This window comes from Ips typographus, linkage group LG12 (assembly GCF_016097725.1).
Source record: "Ips typographus isolate SLU linkage group LG12, UJ_Ityp_2.0, whole genome shotgun sequence".
NCBI classification, from domain to species: domain Eukaryota; kingdom Metazoa; phylum Arthropoda; class Insecta; order Coleoptera; family Curculionidae; genus Ips; species Ips typographus.
The window spans coordinates 814,793-830,673 of NC_138433.1; the positions used below are offsets into that span (position 1 = coordinate 814,793).

General features: G+C 35.4%; 1 protein-coding gene across 3 annotated transcripts in view; it reads left to right on the forward strand.

The window, feature by feature from the left end:
* LOC145736554 (uncharacterized) overlaps positions 1-15,881 on the forward strand; it is a 113,027-nt gene that overhangs the window by 65,149 nt on the left and 31,997 nt on the right. For all 3 annotated transcript variants that reach the window (XM_081991011.1, XM_081991009.1, XM_081991010.1), the window contains exon 3: positions 1,067-1,220. In XM_081991011.1, the coding sequence (XP_081847137.1) occupies positions 1,067-1,220 (154 nt within the window). The remainder of the gene's footprint in view (positions 1-1,066; positions 1,221-15,881) is intronic.

Below are 15,881 nucleotides of genomic sequence, written 5' to 3' on the forward strand. Positions count from 1 at the left end.
CTCCCTAAAATAACCGAGTTACAGGGTGTTCAAATTTTAAACCTCAATTTGGAGTGATTTGAAAATTTGTTGCATCAAACCAGTTTTTGCTAAATAACTCAGAAACGGTGACAGTTACGAAAAAATTGAAAGACAGCAAAAATGTACGTAAAGACCTGACTTTATATAATTTTCAAGTGAATCTGCTATTATTTTTTGAATTGTCTCGAAAACGGTAAGAGAGGTGTAATTGACACTTTCAGCGCGGATAGAACCCTTTAAGGGCTGTAATTTGCCCGAATTTTTGACAGAATTGCGTTAAAATTAAAAATAGTCGGGAAACAAAAAGCTATTAATGATTATTACTACAAAATTGAGATCCGTAAATATAATACGACGTAGCCTTGCCCTCAAAATAAATCGATATGAACTCTGCCCCAAAACAACCGATAATCGATGATGTAACGTCGTCCGTTTCACTTTCGATTGTCTTTTAATGACTCCCGAGTCGATAATTTATCGATTCATTCATAATAATACACGAAAAACGCGGAAAAAATCCTGATGATGATTGGCAAACATAAAACGTCGCGACATTAAATCTGCTAGTTTACGAGATACCGAAAGGGGCATTTCGTATTTAAATTATTCCGATTCGATCTGGGAAGATGAAAATTACGCCGGTTCGCTCAGAGAAGGAGCATTTTATATGTGCAACACGCATAAGAACCTTTTTATTGCTCATAACCTTGATGATATGCAACCGGAATTGCTTTTCAACGATCTTTGAGATGATTGAACCTGAATTTTCATCAACAGTTATAATATAAAGCAACCAAAAATGCAGTATTTTAAATGGGACACCCTGTATGTTTTTACACCCATTAATTCTGCTTGTACATGTGCCGTACAAAAAGTGTACAGTTTCTGAACATTCAAAAGCCAAAATTACCACTAATTCATATGGGACTGTTACGTCGTTCGATTCAGCTTGTCATGGCCTACTATGTGCTATACAAACATTTTTTTTTAACCAATCACAACCCACGATTTATGAATTGACTGATGAATCAATGAACTTTTGCAGAGATGTGGAGCCTGGAGCGGCCATCCAACAAGCGTTATCCTGCGACAATTTAATGGAAAAGGATCGAAAACTGTCAGAACTGATTATGCAACTACAAATGGCCAGGGAACAACTTTTGCTCCAACAACATCCAGAACAACAGGACCGGACTAGGGTGAGTGCTAAATACATCATAGAACCGTTACAGTAGCAAGTAAATAAATTATACCAAACATGGACGGGTTGGAAAGTGTCTAGAAATGGCTACCTGCCTTCGGTTTACATAAATCTAGCGGTTTTATGTATATGAAAAGCCATAAAAGTTAAAACGAAAGCATCATCGATCGTCCTGGGTCAAACCAGTACAAGTTGGGGAATTTCCCTACTTTTTTTCAGAAATTCCCTGAGGAATTGTAGTGATTCCCAATTTGCATAAATTCCCTGCTTCTTTTCAGGTTTGTAAATTGATTTTAGTTCCCCCCTAACGTTCCAAACGACCAAATTTGGTCTTGAAATACGTTAAAGTGTCTAGGAATTGCTACTGTTTAAATTATTACCTTTATAATGTTTGCTGGCGTACAAATTACACGCGGAAACTAATAAAAGACCAGATTGCCAACGTTATTTATCATTTTCTGTTTGTATTAGGTTTTCCATCATTTTTCTGAAAAGAAAACAAGTCTAGTACATTTTAATTGATTATCCTGCGAATAGTATAGCAACGCATTCGCCAAATCGCAAGTTTTGTGTTGTTTGGTAGTTTTATAGCTTTATGGGACATATTTGGACAGTTGACAGGTTCAGGACAGTTCAAAATACGTGTAAAACACATAGACAAACGTCCCAACTGTCAAAATATTACTCATTAACTTATAAAATGAAATTCAGTTGGTTTTTACGGATTTCCAATCTTTTAAGAAAGTTTTTGTAGTTTTATAGCTTTATGAGACATATTTGGACAGTTGACAGGTTCAGGACATTTCAAAATACATGTAAAACACACAACCAAACGTCCCAACTGTCAAAATATGACTCATTAACCTATAAAATGAAATTCAGTTGATTTTTACTGATTTCCAATCTATTAACTACTTTTAAGTAAGTTTTTGTAGTTTTATAGCTTTATGGGACATATTTGGACAGTGGACAGGTTCAGGACAGTTCAAAATACGTGTAAATCACACAACCAAACGTCCCAACTGTCAAAATATGACTCATTAACCTATAAAATGCAGTTTAGTTGAATTTTACTGATTTACAATATTTTAAGGAAGTTTTTGTAGTTTTATAGCTTTATGGGACATATTTGGACAGTTGACAGGTTCAGGACATTTCAAAATACGCGTAAAACACACAAAAAAACGTCCCAACTGTCAAAATATGACTAATTAACCTATAAAATGAAATTCAATTGGTTTTTATTGATTTCCAATCTTTTAAGAAAGTTTTTGTAGTTTTATAGCTTTATGGGACATATTTGGACAGTGGACAGGTTCAGGACAATTCAAAATACGTGTAAATCACACAACCAAACGTCCCAACTGTCAAATTAACATTCATCAACCTATAAAATGAAATTTAGTTGATTTTTCCGGATTTCCAATCTTTTTGTTCTTAATTTTCTTTGGGGGTATGAACGTCGTCAGACTGTGACCGTTTTCACATTCCCAACTCAACTTGAATGCAAATGGGAGTAAGGATAGAAGAAGAACGTCAGTAAACTCTCCTGGGAAAAACTTTTGTTGGGCTGCAAGAGCAATTAGGAATGTCCTGTATTTTGCTTGCAGAAGCGGATCGATGAATTCTTCAGCTAAAAGATAGAAATAAAGGAATTTCTTTTGTCGATATACGATCCAAAGCAATATTATTTGTTGTCGCGGTAAAAGGTGATGCACGTTGTAAAACTTGTTGTAAAACGTCCGACCGGTACATTTTACATTCGTTTAACGACTGTTTGGTACTGGAGAGCGGTACCGTGTCCGTTGTACGGTTAAACAGCGCCATAAATTCAATCCGCGTTGATATCTGAAACTAGAAATTGTCAGACTAATAATCGGGGACTTTGATGTCCCGCGAACAAAATCAGCAAAAACCGTCCAAAATGCAACAAACAAAGAGAACAAACGGCTCGTATTGAACGTCAAAACTGTGCACGCATATTATATTTGCACACAAAAGGGGCTGTGTATGGTCGGCATTCGGGCCCCATTATGACAACATGTTTGTGTTGCCACCGTACAATAACAACTAATTACCATCGTTTCGATTCAATCGCGGACGTTCGAGCTTTTTGTCTCTTTCCATTATTATCTATAGTAATTAATTCCATGTTTGGTCTTTGTCGGTTACTCGTTTCAATTCAACTCACCATATCTCTGTTCCATGAAAAATATCAAAAAAATGGTAAGGAGAGAAAGTTGTAGAGAATTTCATCCTTTACAAGATTGTGTTAAGGTGTTTTTATCCTTAAGGGCCTCCTTAAAGAGTTACAAGGCTAAAAAGTGACTGGATGCACCAAACTGTTGAGCTACAAAGAAATCTAAAAAATGAAAGTTGTAGGGAATTTCATTTTCTACTATTTTTGCTCACCCTGTACACAATTTTTTCCTCTACACTACAGAAAAGAGCAGTTCAAGACGATTTGATTGAGTGGTTGAACCACCCTAAACTCCCAAAAATAACCCAGATACAGGGTGTTGAAGTTTTGAACTAATTTTCAGCAAAAAATGCATCAAAATAGTTTTTGGAAAATATTTCAAAAACTGTTAGATTTACCAAAAAACTACCAGAATGCAAAATTGTTCCTAATGGACCACTAAACCAAACTACGTAACGTTTGAACTTGAATACAGTTGCGTGTATACAGGATGTGCACGAAATTGTTAGTGGGTCATTGTTTTTGCTCACCCTGTACACAATTTTTTAGATACAATTTTTTCCTCTACACTACTGAAAAGAGCAGTTCAAGACGATTTGATTGAGTGGTTGAACCACCCTAAACTCCCAAAAATAACCCAGATACAGGGTGTTAAAGTTTTGAACTAATTTTCGGCAAAAAATGCATCAAAATAGCTTTTGGAAAATATTTCAAAAACGGTTAAATTTACCAAAAAACTACCAGAATGCAAAATTGTTCCTAATGGACCACTAAACCAAACTACGTAACGTTTGAACTTGAATACAGTTGCATGTATACAGGGTGTGCGTGAAATTGTTAGTGGGTCACTATTTTTGCTCACCCTGTACACAATTTTTTAGATACAATTTTTTCCTCTACACTACTGAAAAGAGCAGTTCAAGACGATTTGATTGAGTGGTTGAACCACCCTAAACTCCCAAAAATAACCCAGATACAGGGTGTTGAAGTTTTGAACTAATTTTCAGCAAAAAATGCATCAAAATAGTTTTTGGAAAATATTTCAAAAACTGTTAGATTTACCAAAAAACTACCAGAATGCAAAATTGTTCCTAATGGACCACTAAACCAAACTACGTAACGTTTGAACTTGAATACAGTTGCGTGTATACAGGGTGTGCACGAAATTGTTAGTGGGTCATTGTTTTTGCTCACCCTGTACACAATTTTTTAGATACAATTTTTTCCTCTACACTACTGAAAAGAGCAGTTCAAGACGATTTGATTGAGTGGTTGAACCACCCTAAACTCCCAAAAATAACCCAGATACAGGGTGTTAAAGTTTTAAACTAATTTTCGGCAAAAAATGCATCAAAATAGTTTTTGGAAAATATTTCAAAAACGGTTAAATTTACCAAAAAACTACCAGAATGCAAAATTGTTCCTAATGGACCACTAAACCAAACTACGTAACGTTTGAACTTGAATACAGTTGCATGTATACAGGGTGTGCGTGAAATTGTTAGTGGGTCACTATTTTTGCTCACCCTGTACACAATTTTTTAGATACAATTTTTTCCTCTACACTACTGAAAAGAGCAGTTCAAGACGATTTGATTGAGTGGTTGAACCACCCTAAACTCCCAAAAATAACCCAGATACAGGGTGTTGAAGTTTTGAACTAATTTTCAGCAAAAAATGCATCAAAATAGTTTTTGGAAAATATTTCAAAAACTGTTAGATTTACCAAAAAACTACCAGAATGCAAAATTGTTCCTAATGGACCACTAAACCAAACTACGTAACGTTTGAACTTGAATACAGTTGCGTGTATACAGGGTGTGCACGAAATTGTTAGTGGGTCATTGTTTTTGCTCACCCTGTACACAATTTTTTAGATACAATTTTTTCCTCTACACTACTGAAAAGAGCAGTTCAAGACGATTTGATTGAGTGGTTGAACCACCCTAAACTCCCAAAAATAACCCAGATACAGGGTGTTGAAGTTTTGAACTAATTTTCAGCAAAAAATGCATCAAAATAGTTTTTGGAAAATATTTCAAAAACTGTTAGATTTACCAAAAAACTACCAGAATGCAAAATTGTTCCTAATGGACCACTAAACCAAACTACGTAACGTTTGAACTTGAATACAGTTGCGTGTATACAGGGTGTGCACGAAATTGTTAGTGGGTCATTGTTTTTGCTCACCCTGTACACAATTTTTTAGATACAATTTTTTCCTCTACACTACTGAAAAGAGCAGTTCAAGACGATTTGATTGAGTGGTTGAACCACCCTAAACTCCCAAAAATAACCCAGATACAGGGTGTTAAAGTTTTAAACTAATTTTCGGCAAAAAATGCATCAAAATAGTTTTTGGAAAATATTTCAAAAACGGTTAAATTTACCAAAAAACTACCAGAATGCAAAATTGTTCCTAATGGACCACTAAACCAAACTACGTAACGTTTGAACTTGAATACAGTTGCATGTATACAGGGTGTGCGTGAAATTGTTAGTGGGTCACTATTTTTGCTCACCCTGTACACAATTTTTTAGATACAATTTTTTCCTCTACACTACTGAAAAGAGCAGTTCAAGACGATTTGATTGAGTGGTTGAACCACCCTAAACTCCCAAAAATAACCCAGATACAGGGTGTTGAAGTTTTGAACTAATTTTCGGCAAAAAATGCATCAAAATAGTTTTTGGAAAATATTTCAAAAACGGTTAAATTTACAAAAAAACTACAAGAATGCAAAATTGTTCCTAATGGACCACTAAACCAAACTACGTAACGTTTGAACTTGAATACAGTTGCATGTATACAGGGTGTGCGTGAAATTGTTAGTGGGTCACTATTTTTGCTCACCCTGTACACAATTTTTTAGATACAATTTTTTCCTCTACACTACTGAAAAGAGCAGTTCAAGACGATTTGATTGAGTGGTTGAACCACCCTAAACTCCCAAAAATAACCCAGATACAGGGTGTTGAAGTTTTGAACTAATTTTCAGCAAAAAATGCATCAAAATAGTTTTTGGAAAATATTTCAAAAACGGTTAAATTTACAAAAAAACTACAAGAATGCAAAATTGTTCCTAATGGACCACTAAACCAAACTACGTAACGTTTGAACTTGAATACAGTTGCGTGTATACAGGGTGTGCACGAAATTGTTAGTGGGTCATTGTTTTTGCTCACCCTGTACACAATTTTTTAGATACAATTTTTTCCTCTACACTACTGAAAAGAGCAGTTCAAGACGATTTGATTGAGTGGTTGAACCACCCTAAACTCCCAAAAATAACCCAGATACAGGGTGTTAAAGTTTTAAACTAATTTTCGACAAAAAATGCAACAAAGTAGTTTTTGGAAAATATTTCAAAAACGGTTAAATTTACAAAAAAACTACAAGAATGCAAAATTGTTCCTAATGGACCACTAAACCAAACTACGTAACGTTTGAACTTGAATACAGTTGCCTGTATACAGGGTGTGCGCGAAATTGTTAGTGGGTCACTATTTTTGCTCACCCTGTACACAATTTTTTAGATACAATTTTTTCCTCTACACTACTGAAAAGAGCAGTTCAAGACGATTTGATTGAGTGGTTGAACCACCCTAAACTCCCAAAAATAACCCAGATACAGGGTGTTAAAGTTTTAAACTAATTTTCGACAAAAAATGCAACAAAGTAGTTTTTGGAAAATATTTCAAAAACGGTTAAATTTACAAAAAAACTACCAGAATGCAAAATTGTTCCTAATGGACCACTAAACCAAACTACGTAACGTTTGAACTTGAATACAGTTGCCTGTATACAGGGTGTGCGCGAAATTGTTAGTGGGTCACTATTTTTGCTCACCCTGTACACAATTTTTTAGATACAATTTTTTCCTCTACACTACTGAAAAGAGCAGTTCAAGACGATTTGATTGAGTGGTTGAACCACCCTAAACTCCCAAAAATAACCCAGATACAGGGTGTTGAAGTTTTGAACTAATTTTCGGCAAAAAATGCATCAAAATAGTTTTTGGAAAATATTTCAAAAACGGTTAAATTTACAAAAAAACTACAAGAATGCAAAATTGTTCCTAATGGACCACTAAACCAAACTACGTAACGTTTGAACTTGAATACAGTTGCATGTATACAGGGTGTGCGTGAAATTGTTAGTGGGTCACTATTTTTGCTCACCCTGTACACAATTTTTTAGATACAATTTTTTCCTCTACACTACTGAAAAGAGCAGTTCAAGACGATTTGATTGAGTGGTTGAACCACCCTAAACTCCCAAAAATAACCCAGATACAGGGTGTTGAAGTTTTGAACTAATTTTCAGCAAAAAATGCATCAAAATAGTTTTTGGAAAATATTTCAAAAACGGTTAAATTTACAAAAAAACTACAAGAATGCAAAATTGTTCCTAATGGACCACTAAACCAAACTACGTAACGTTTGAACTTGAATACAGTTGCGTGTATACAGGGTGTGCACGAAATTGTTAGTGGGTCATTGTTTTTGCTCACCCTGTACACAATTTTTTAGATACAATTTTTTCCTCTACACTACTGAAAAGAGCAGTTCAAGACGATTTGATTGAGTGGTTGAACCACCCTAAACTCCCAAAAATAACCCAGATACAGGGTGTTAAAGTTTTAAACTAATTTTCGACAAAAAATGCAACAAAGTAGTTTTTGGAAAATATTTCAAAAACGGTTAAATTTACAAAAAAACTACAAGAATGCAAAATTGTTCCTAATGGACCACTAAACCAAACTACGTAACGTTTGAACTTGAATACAGTTGCCTGTATACAGGGTGTGCGCGAAATTGTTAGTGGGTCACTATTTTTGCTCACCCTGTACACAATTTTTTAGATACAATTTTTTCCTCTACACTACTGAAAAGAGCAGTTCAAGACGATTTGATTGAGTGGTTGAACCACCCTAAACTCCCAAAAATAACCCAGATACAGGGTGTTAAAGTTTTAAACTAATTTTCGACAAAAAATGCAACAAAGTAGTTTTTGGAAAATATTTCAAAAACGGTTAAATTTACCAAAAAACTACCAGAATGCAAAATTGTTCCTAATGGACCACTAAACCAAACTACGTAACGTTTGAACTTGAATACAGTTGCCTGTATACAGGGTGTGCGCGAAATTGTTAGTGGGTAATTATTTTAATTATTTTTGCTCACCTAACTTAAATTCCATCTGCACCGATGACCTTAGAAAGTTAATTCAGTTGAGTATTGCAGTTTATCGTTGCAAAGGATAAAATTAAATCCGGAACATGTCGAGGAACATCAAAGGGAACATGTCGGTTCCACCTAAAATTTAAATTTCCTCGAGTTTGCGCCAGATTTCGCATTCGGAGGGATTATGTCCCCGCACAATGACATGTAATATTCCATTCTGCTTTGTGGCAGAGAGTTATCCGTCCGCTCGTGTTTGTTTCTAGATTCCCACTTTGATTGCAAACCCCCTCTGTATGTGTTTGTCTGGTTTGAATCCCAAAACACAAACATCCCGTTCTCTTTGCCCTCCAAATTCATAATCAGAATTTCTGAGTTTACTTTACATACACACTCACTGCCACCGGCTTTCTGACGTGCATTATTTGAATTTCGCTGACTAATCACAATTAACCTTATCAGAGGAAAAAAAGCTTTCGGACTAATCACAACGTGTTTGATGTCCCTAGAAAGGGAGAATATAGCGCCGATTCTAATATTCGGATTGGCTCTAACTCTTAAACAAATAGCGTCACATCAGAAAGCAGAGCGACTTTGATTTCCATTACTTAATTACACAGAAACGGGATAAATCGACAGAGAGGGCGCCGTCGTCGTTCCGTTCCTTTGATATCAATTTTCCATCTCTCTCACTCGCTGGCAAATCAGACGAAGGGCATAAGCTAACGATAATACGTTTACGTACAATTATTTCTTGCGCAAATTAAATAGTGACGATGCTCAAAGGGCGAGATGCTACTCGTCGAACGGATTAAGGGCTCTTTACTTTGTTTGCCATGCAAAGTTGATGAAAGACCACAAAAGATGTGTAATCATTCCAAAGGACCTTCTCTTTGTCTGATTCACAATCTCATTCCTATTCCAATTACTCTGTCGCAATATACAAACTTCCTCTATTTACCACTGAAAGAATGGGCTACTTACTTGTTTACTTCAACTGTCACAATCTTTCCAAATTTCATCTCTCCACCAGGAACAACAGAGTTAAACTCACACATAAACTGTCATCTACAAAAATACATTTTTTTTATTTACTAGTCACATTAGAATTGGAAATTATTAACTTACTTTTGAGTGGTTTTTGAGGGTGATTCCCCTCACCTTCGCTAGGGACATGCCCAACATACTTGTTTCTACCCGTCTCTTTCTACGTTGTAGTTGCGTTCTATCCATCTTGATGAAAGGGGTAACTGTATTGTAACACTCGGATTAAACCTTAAAGAATTTATTTAAAATATAGTAACGAAAAACTTATAACAAAAGTAGGACATTGCCCGCCAATATGCCAACAACAACAACACTGATGACATATGACTTACTGACTGACAACTGTCAATAGTGACGGTACGGTGTTGCCGATTGTATACAAGAATGCATTGTTGCCAACCCCATCTCTTACCGTATCAACAGAGAGAAGACATTGTTTACGTTTTTACCCCATCTGTGGCATTCTGGCCCTGACTGTCATTAATAGATTTACAGGATTAACCAGAAAGAGTAAAAACTGCAAAAAAAAAATTTTTTCAATCGACACAAATTATTCATTTAATTATGTATTTATAATTAAAAAAATTCCACGTGACTACGTTGAACAAACAGATTTTACGTGTCACATGATGAATTAAAGTAGATCCAGAATAAGTTTAATTTGGTTACGTTAACGTTAGATGGCATCTGCAGCGCCCGGGTACAACTGCACAAAACCATTACGCACTCAGTATTCTCAGTGCCATCTGTTATCGAACGGAAAAACTACTTCTAAGGAATATTATGCTGGGATTTGGATCAGGATTGACTGTTTCATCTCGATTGTTACACGGTTGGACAACAAGGATAAATTATGAGTGATTTGCCCCAAAAATAGCCCAAGTTATACCAAAATTCAACAAAAAAAGACTACTAAAAGCCAGGTGTATCTTTCAAAAAAACTTACCCCTACTTGCTTCGTATTTGGTTAAAAACAATCCTATATCCTGGTTCTTCTTGCGTTAATTTTACGGCCTGGCTACACGAACTAGTTGTAGAATACAGTGGAAGGAAAAAGGTTTTTCTTGATTTTGAATAACAAAACACAACCCGACACAACACAAAACAACAAATGTCAACTGTCAAAATGTGTTGACATTTTTGGCAACTTGAAACGTCAATTGCGACATTGACAGCGCAGAGTTTGAGTTCAAGTTAGTTTTTTATGTTGCCATGTATTAAAGTTTCACCATCCTAATACACCACAAAAAACTAGGAAAAATTAGTGAAAATTGCTGCCAAAACCGGTGAAACTGTGATAGATGGCCTTGCAAACTCTGCATTGTCAGATTTACTCATTGACTAGCAACGTCGCAATTCAAGTTGAAAGTTGCCAAAGTAATCGACATTTTGTGAGGTTTTGTGTTTTGTCGGGTTGTGTTTACTGTTTAGTTATTCAAATTAAAGAAAAACCTTTGTCTTTCCGCTGTAATCTACAAGTCCGTAAAATTAACGCAGAACCAGGATTTAGGATCACTTTTTTAACCAAACAAGAAGCAAGTAGGGTAAGTTTTTTTGAAAGACTATTGTTCTATTTTAAAGATAAGCCTAAAAAGCTTACTATTTACAAATACGAAATTGGTGGGTTATGGTGTAAAAAAGCCCCGGCATAATTTACGTCAAAACTAGTTTATCCGTTCGACACTAGATGGCACTGAGATTTGTGTTAACATGCAACCCGCATTTCTGATACTTGTGCGTTTTGTGGGCAAAACGACGGGCTATAACGTCATTGATTGGCACGAATCGCGGAATGTCTCTATCCGAAATTAGAACCGCACAATACTTTTAGTGTTATACGGTGGGATTGCAATTTTTTACGCCAGTCCAGACGGAAGGGAAAAATTCATTTATTACAATGTAAATTAAAAATAGACAAAAAAAAACACAGAAAGGGATTCTGGCAAACCATATTGCCGGGCGTCGGTTTATTTTCGTTTCCACCTTGGTACTTAAACACCACAAAGCTTTCAGATATTGTGTTAATAACGGGTGTAGTCATAAAACGTTGAAACAGTTTATAATAGGTGAGTAGGAATATTTATCGAACGCCAAAACATAAAATTCGGATTGATGTCGAATCTGGGGGGGGCCACGAGGTTACTGTCAATTCGGTATTTACACGATAAAAATGCCGCAGACGCGCTCAATCTAAGCGAAATTTTCAAAACTTGATACAACCCTAAAATTTGACATTTTCTTCTTTTTTAATTACTAGGAAAATGACGCACAAGTACAACCTAACCAAAAAAAAACGTCAGTTACTTAAAATTTAACGTGACCGGTTATTTAAATTGGAAAAGTAAAATTCAGTGTGTGACAATTTACTAATAAGTTCCATTTTGACCAGTTTAATTTGGTTTTATTGTTATTACTGTCATTATTATTTAAACAACTTGTAATTTACCAGTACTTTACTGGCAGCTATCAAAACAACTGTCATACATGTCAGAAACGCACTGTCATACAGTTTTAAACTGCAATTCTTGCAAATGTTTTGACAAGAAATATCTCACGTGGTTTTGGAGAATAATTTAGCTAGACAGTCACGTGACCGCTGTCATAAATCTCAGAAACATGTTTTGTATCAAATACTGTAAGAAAACTGTTCTAAACCTTGATTTTTGCAATTTTTGAGCACGGTTTGACAGTCAGGGTTATTTAGCAAAAACTGGATCACCATACTTTTCATGCGCACTCTGTATATTAGAAGCAAAAACGGTCCTGCAAACTTACGAGGTTTGGTTAAGGAATTGATTAGGAATATTTTTGATCTCTTGCAATTTTTTTGTAACTTTCACCGTTTTTGAGTTATTTAGGAAAAACTGGTTTGGTGCCACTTTTTACAAATCAGTTGAGAATTAAAATTGGAACACGGTTTAAAGGACAGTCAAGTACAAAATCGCCTGTAAAACCTACTTGGAGTGACCGAATCATAGTTTTAAGCACATTTTTGGAATGCTCATTAAATTTCCTATCCAATGACATAAAAAACACTACAAAACCAGGTAAAGTCAGGGAGAAAAGTGGAGTCCAAATATAAACTATCAGAAAGACGGTTTGAAAAGACAGTCAAGGACAAAATCGCCTGTTAAACCTACTTGGAGTGACCAAATCATGTTTTTAAGCACATTTTTGGAATGCTCATTAAATTTCCTATCCAATGACATAAAAAAACATTACAAAATTTGGTACAGTCATGGAGAAAATTTGTGTCAAAGTTTGAACTGCCAGAAACACAGTTTGAAAGGACAGTCATAGACAGAATCGCCTGTAAAACCTACTTGGAGTAACCAAATCATGTTTTTAAGCACATTTTTGGAATGCTCATTAAATTTCCTATCCAATGACATAAAAAACACTACAAAACCAGGTAAAGTCAGAGAGAAAAGTGGAGTCCAAATATAAACTATCAGAAAGACGGTTTGAAAAGACAGTCAAGGACAAAATCGCCTGTTAAACCTACTTGGAGTGACCAAATCATGTTTTTAAGCACATTTTTGGAATGCTCATTAAATTTCCTATCCAATGACATAAAAAAACATTACAAAATTTGGTACAGTCATGAAGAAAATTTGTGTCAAAGTTTGAACTGCCAGAAACACAGTTTGAAAAGACAGTCATTGATAGAATCGCCTGTAAAATCTACTTGGAGTGACCAAATCATGTTTTTAAGCACATTTTTGGAATGCTCATTAAATTTCCTATCCAATGACATAAAAAAACATTACAAAATTTGGTACAGTCATGGAGAAAATTAGTGTCAAAGTTTGAACTGCCAGAAACACAGTTTGAAAGGACAGTCATAGACAAAATCGCCTGTAAAACCTACTTGGAGTGATCGAATCATGGTTTGAAGCACATTTTTGGAATGCTCATTAAATTTCCTATCCAATGACATAAAAAAACATTACAAAATTTGGTACAGTCATGGAGAAAATTTGTGTCAAAGTTTGAACTGCCAGAAACACAGTTTGAAAAGACAGTCAGGGACAAAATCGCCTGTTAAACCTACTTGGAGTGACCAAATCATGTTTTTAAGCACATTTTTGGAATGCTCATTAAATTTCCTATCCAATGACATAAAAAAAACATTAAAAAATTTGCTACAGTCATGAAGAAAAGTTGTGTCAAAGCTTGAACTGCCAGAACCACAGTTTGAAAGGACATTCATAGACAAAATCGCCTGTAAAACCTACTTGGAGTGACCAAATCATGTTTTTAAGCACATTTTTGGAATGCTCATTAAATTTCCTATCCAATGACATAAAAAAACATTACAAAATTTGGTACAGTCATGGAGAAAATTAGTGTCAAAGTTTGAACTGCCAGAAACACAGTTTGAAAGGACAGTCATAGACAAAATCGCCTGTAAAACCTACTTGGAGTAACCGAATCATGTTTTTAAGCACATTTTTGGAATGCTCATTAAATTTCCTATCCAATGACATAAAAAAAATTGCAAAATTTGGTACAGTCATGAGGAAAATTTGTGTCAAAGCTGAACTGCCAGAAACACAGTTTGAAAGGACAGTCATAGACAAAATGGCCTGTAAAACCTACTTGGAGTGACCGAATCATGTTTTAAAACACATTTTTGGAATGCTCATTAAATTTCCTATCCAATGACATAAAAAAACATAACAAAATTTGGTACAGTCATGAAGAAAATTTGTGTCAAAGTAACCTGAAAAACACTTGTACGTACGGTTGAGAATGGCATGAAACAAACTGATATCTTAGTAGAATTTGCCCTTACAGATTAAAATAGATGGCAGGCGATTATGAACCTTATTACACAATTTTCAGTTATCAAACGTGTGATTAAACACAAAATGGCGTATTTTTTTTTTGGTGGCACCGTTGCCGTATTTCCTAGTCGTGGGGTAAAAAAGGGGGCCTCCAATCGCATTTCATGCCCGTCGAAACGTATCATGCGGGAGCAAGTGCGCATTATTATTACGATTCCAGTGGTATTACAAGAGGCTCCTGGTCGCCTGTTTGTTGGCTCCGAACAATGGGGCCCTTTCATTTCGCCGGCCACTTGACTGCCTTGCTCTGCTTTTTTTTTATTATTATTATTATTCTAGAATCCTCCAGACCATCGACTCGAATTTTAATTGGAAAAAATATCTTAATAATTGCTTCCGCGAAATAAATCAAGTGTCTTTTCATTTTGCCCACTCTGTATTATTATTAAAGGGGGAGATGAGGATAATGAACGGCTTTATGAAGTATTTTTTTGAATTAAAACTTGCGCCAAATACGTCCCTGTTGCTTTCAAGTGAAAGGATCAAATTCCCACACTCACTTAACCTTAAAACAGCCATTAAAATCTGTCAAAAGACTCTTTTTTTTTAGACGAAAACGTTAAATATTTTGAAAACAATCCCCCATCTGTACCGGAACGCTAAATATCACTTAACGCCCTAGCAGATCACTTTTTTAAGCCTTTCCAACCCCTTTCGATCTAGACATAACATCCTTTTTTAGATTTTTTTATCATTCGGTCATGATCACGTAAGTGAAAGGCTGGAAATAGCCCTGAAAAATGTCTTTGAAAAATGGGAACCGGATGTCAGGATTACTTGACAGAGCCAAAAGTATCCAGGCTTGTTTACCTGCATTTTTTAGGGTGTGGGAACGGCTTTTTTTACTTTTCTACCAATTGCCTGCATAAATTGCTTTCAAATTACTGTTCGGCAAATATTTACCAATTAAACCATAAAGCAACTTTGTTGCAAATCCAACGGTCAAGGGTAACAGTTCAGTAATTGGTTTAAATAGTTTGAAACGCACCACAAATACATAATTGCCCGAGTACTGCCCTGGTTTTGGCACTCTTGACAGCTACAATGTTGTCATTACCTAACTTTGTTGTAATAAACAATAATTGTTTCTATGTAAGCACAAAATTGCAGTTTATAGCCGTACCGGCAACACAGCATTCAATCACCCAAAATTATATCGATATCCTTGTTTAACTTGTTTAGCAAAGTTCATCTGACGTTTGAAATGAATTGACTCATAATTTACATAGTCAAAATTGACATATGTCAATCACTTTTGACACATGTGTTTTAAGCATTTTAAATGGAACATCCTGTATGTATTTTAGTTTGCTTCTAACCTAAACTAGAATTGGCAGTTTGAACTGCCAGAAACACAGTTTGAAAAGACAGTCATAGA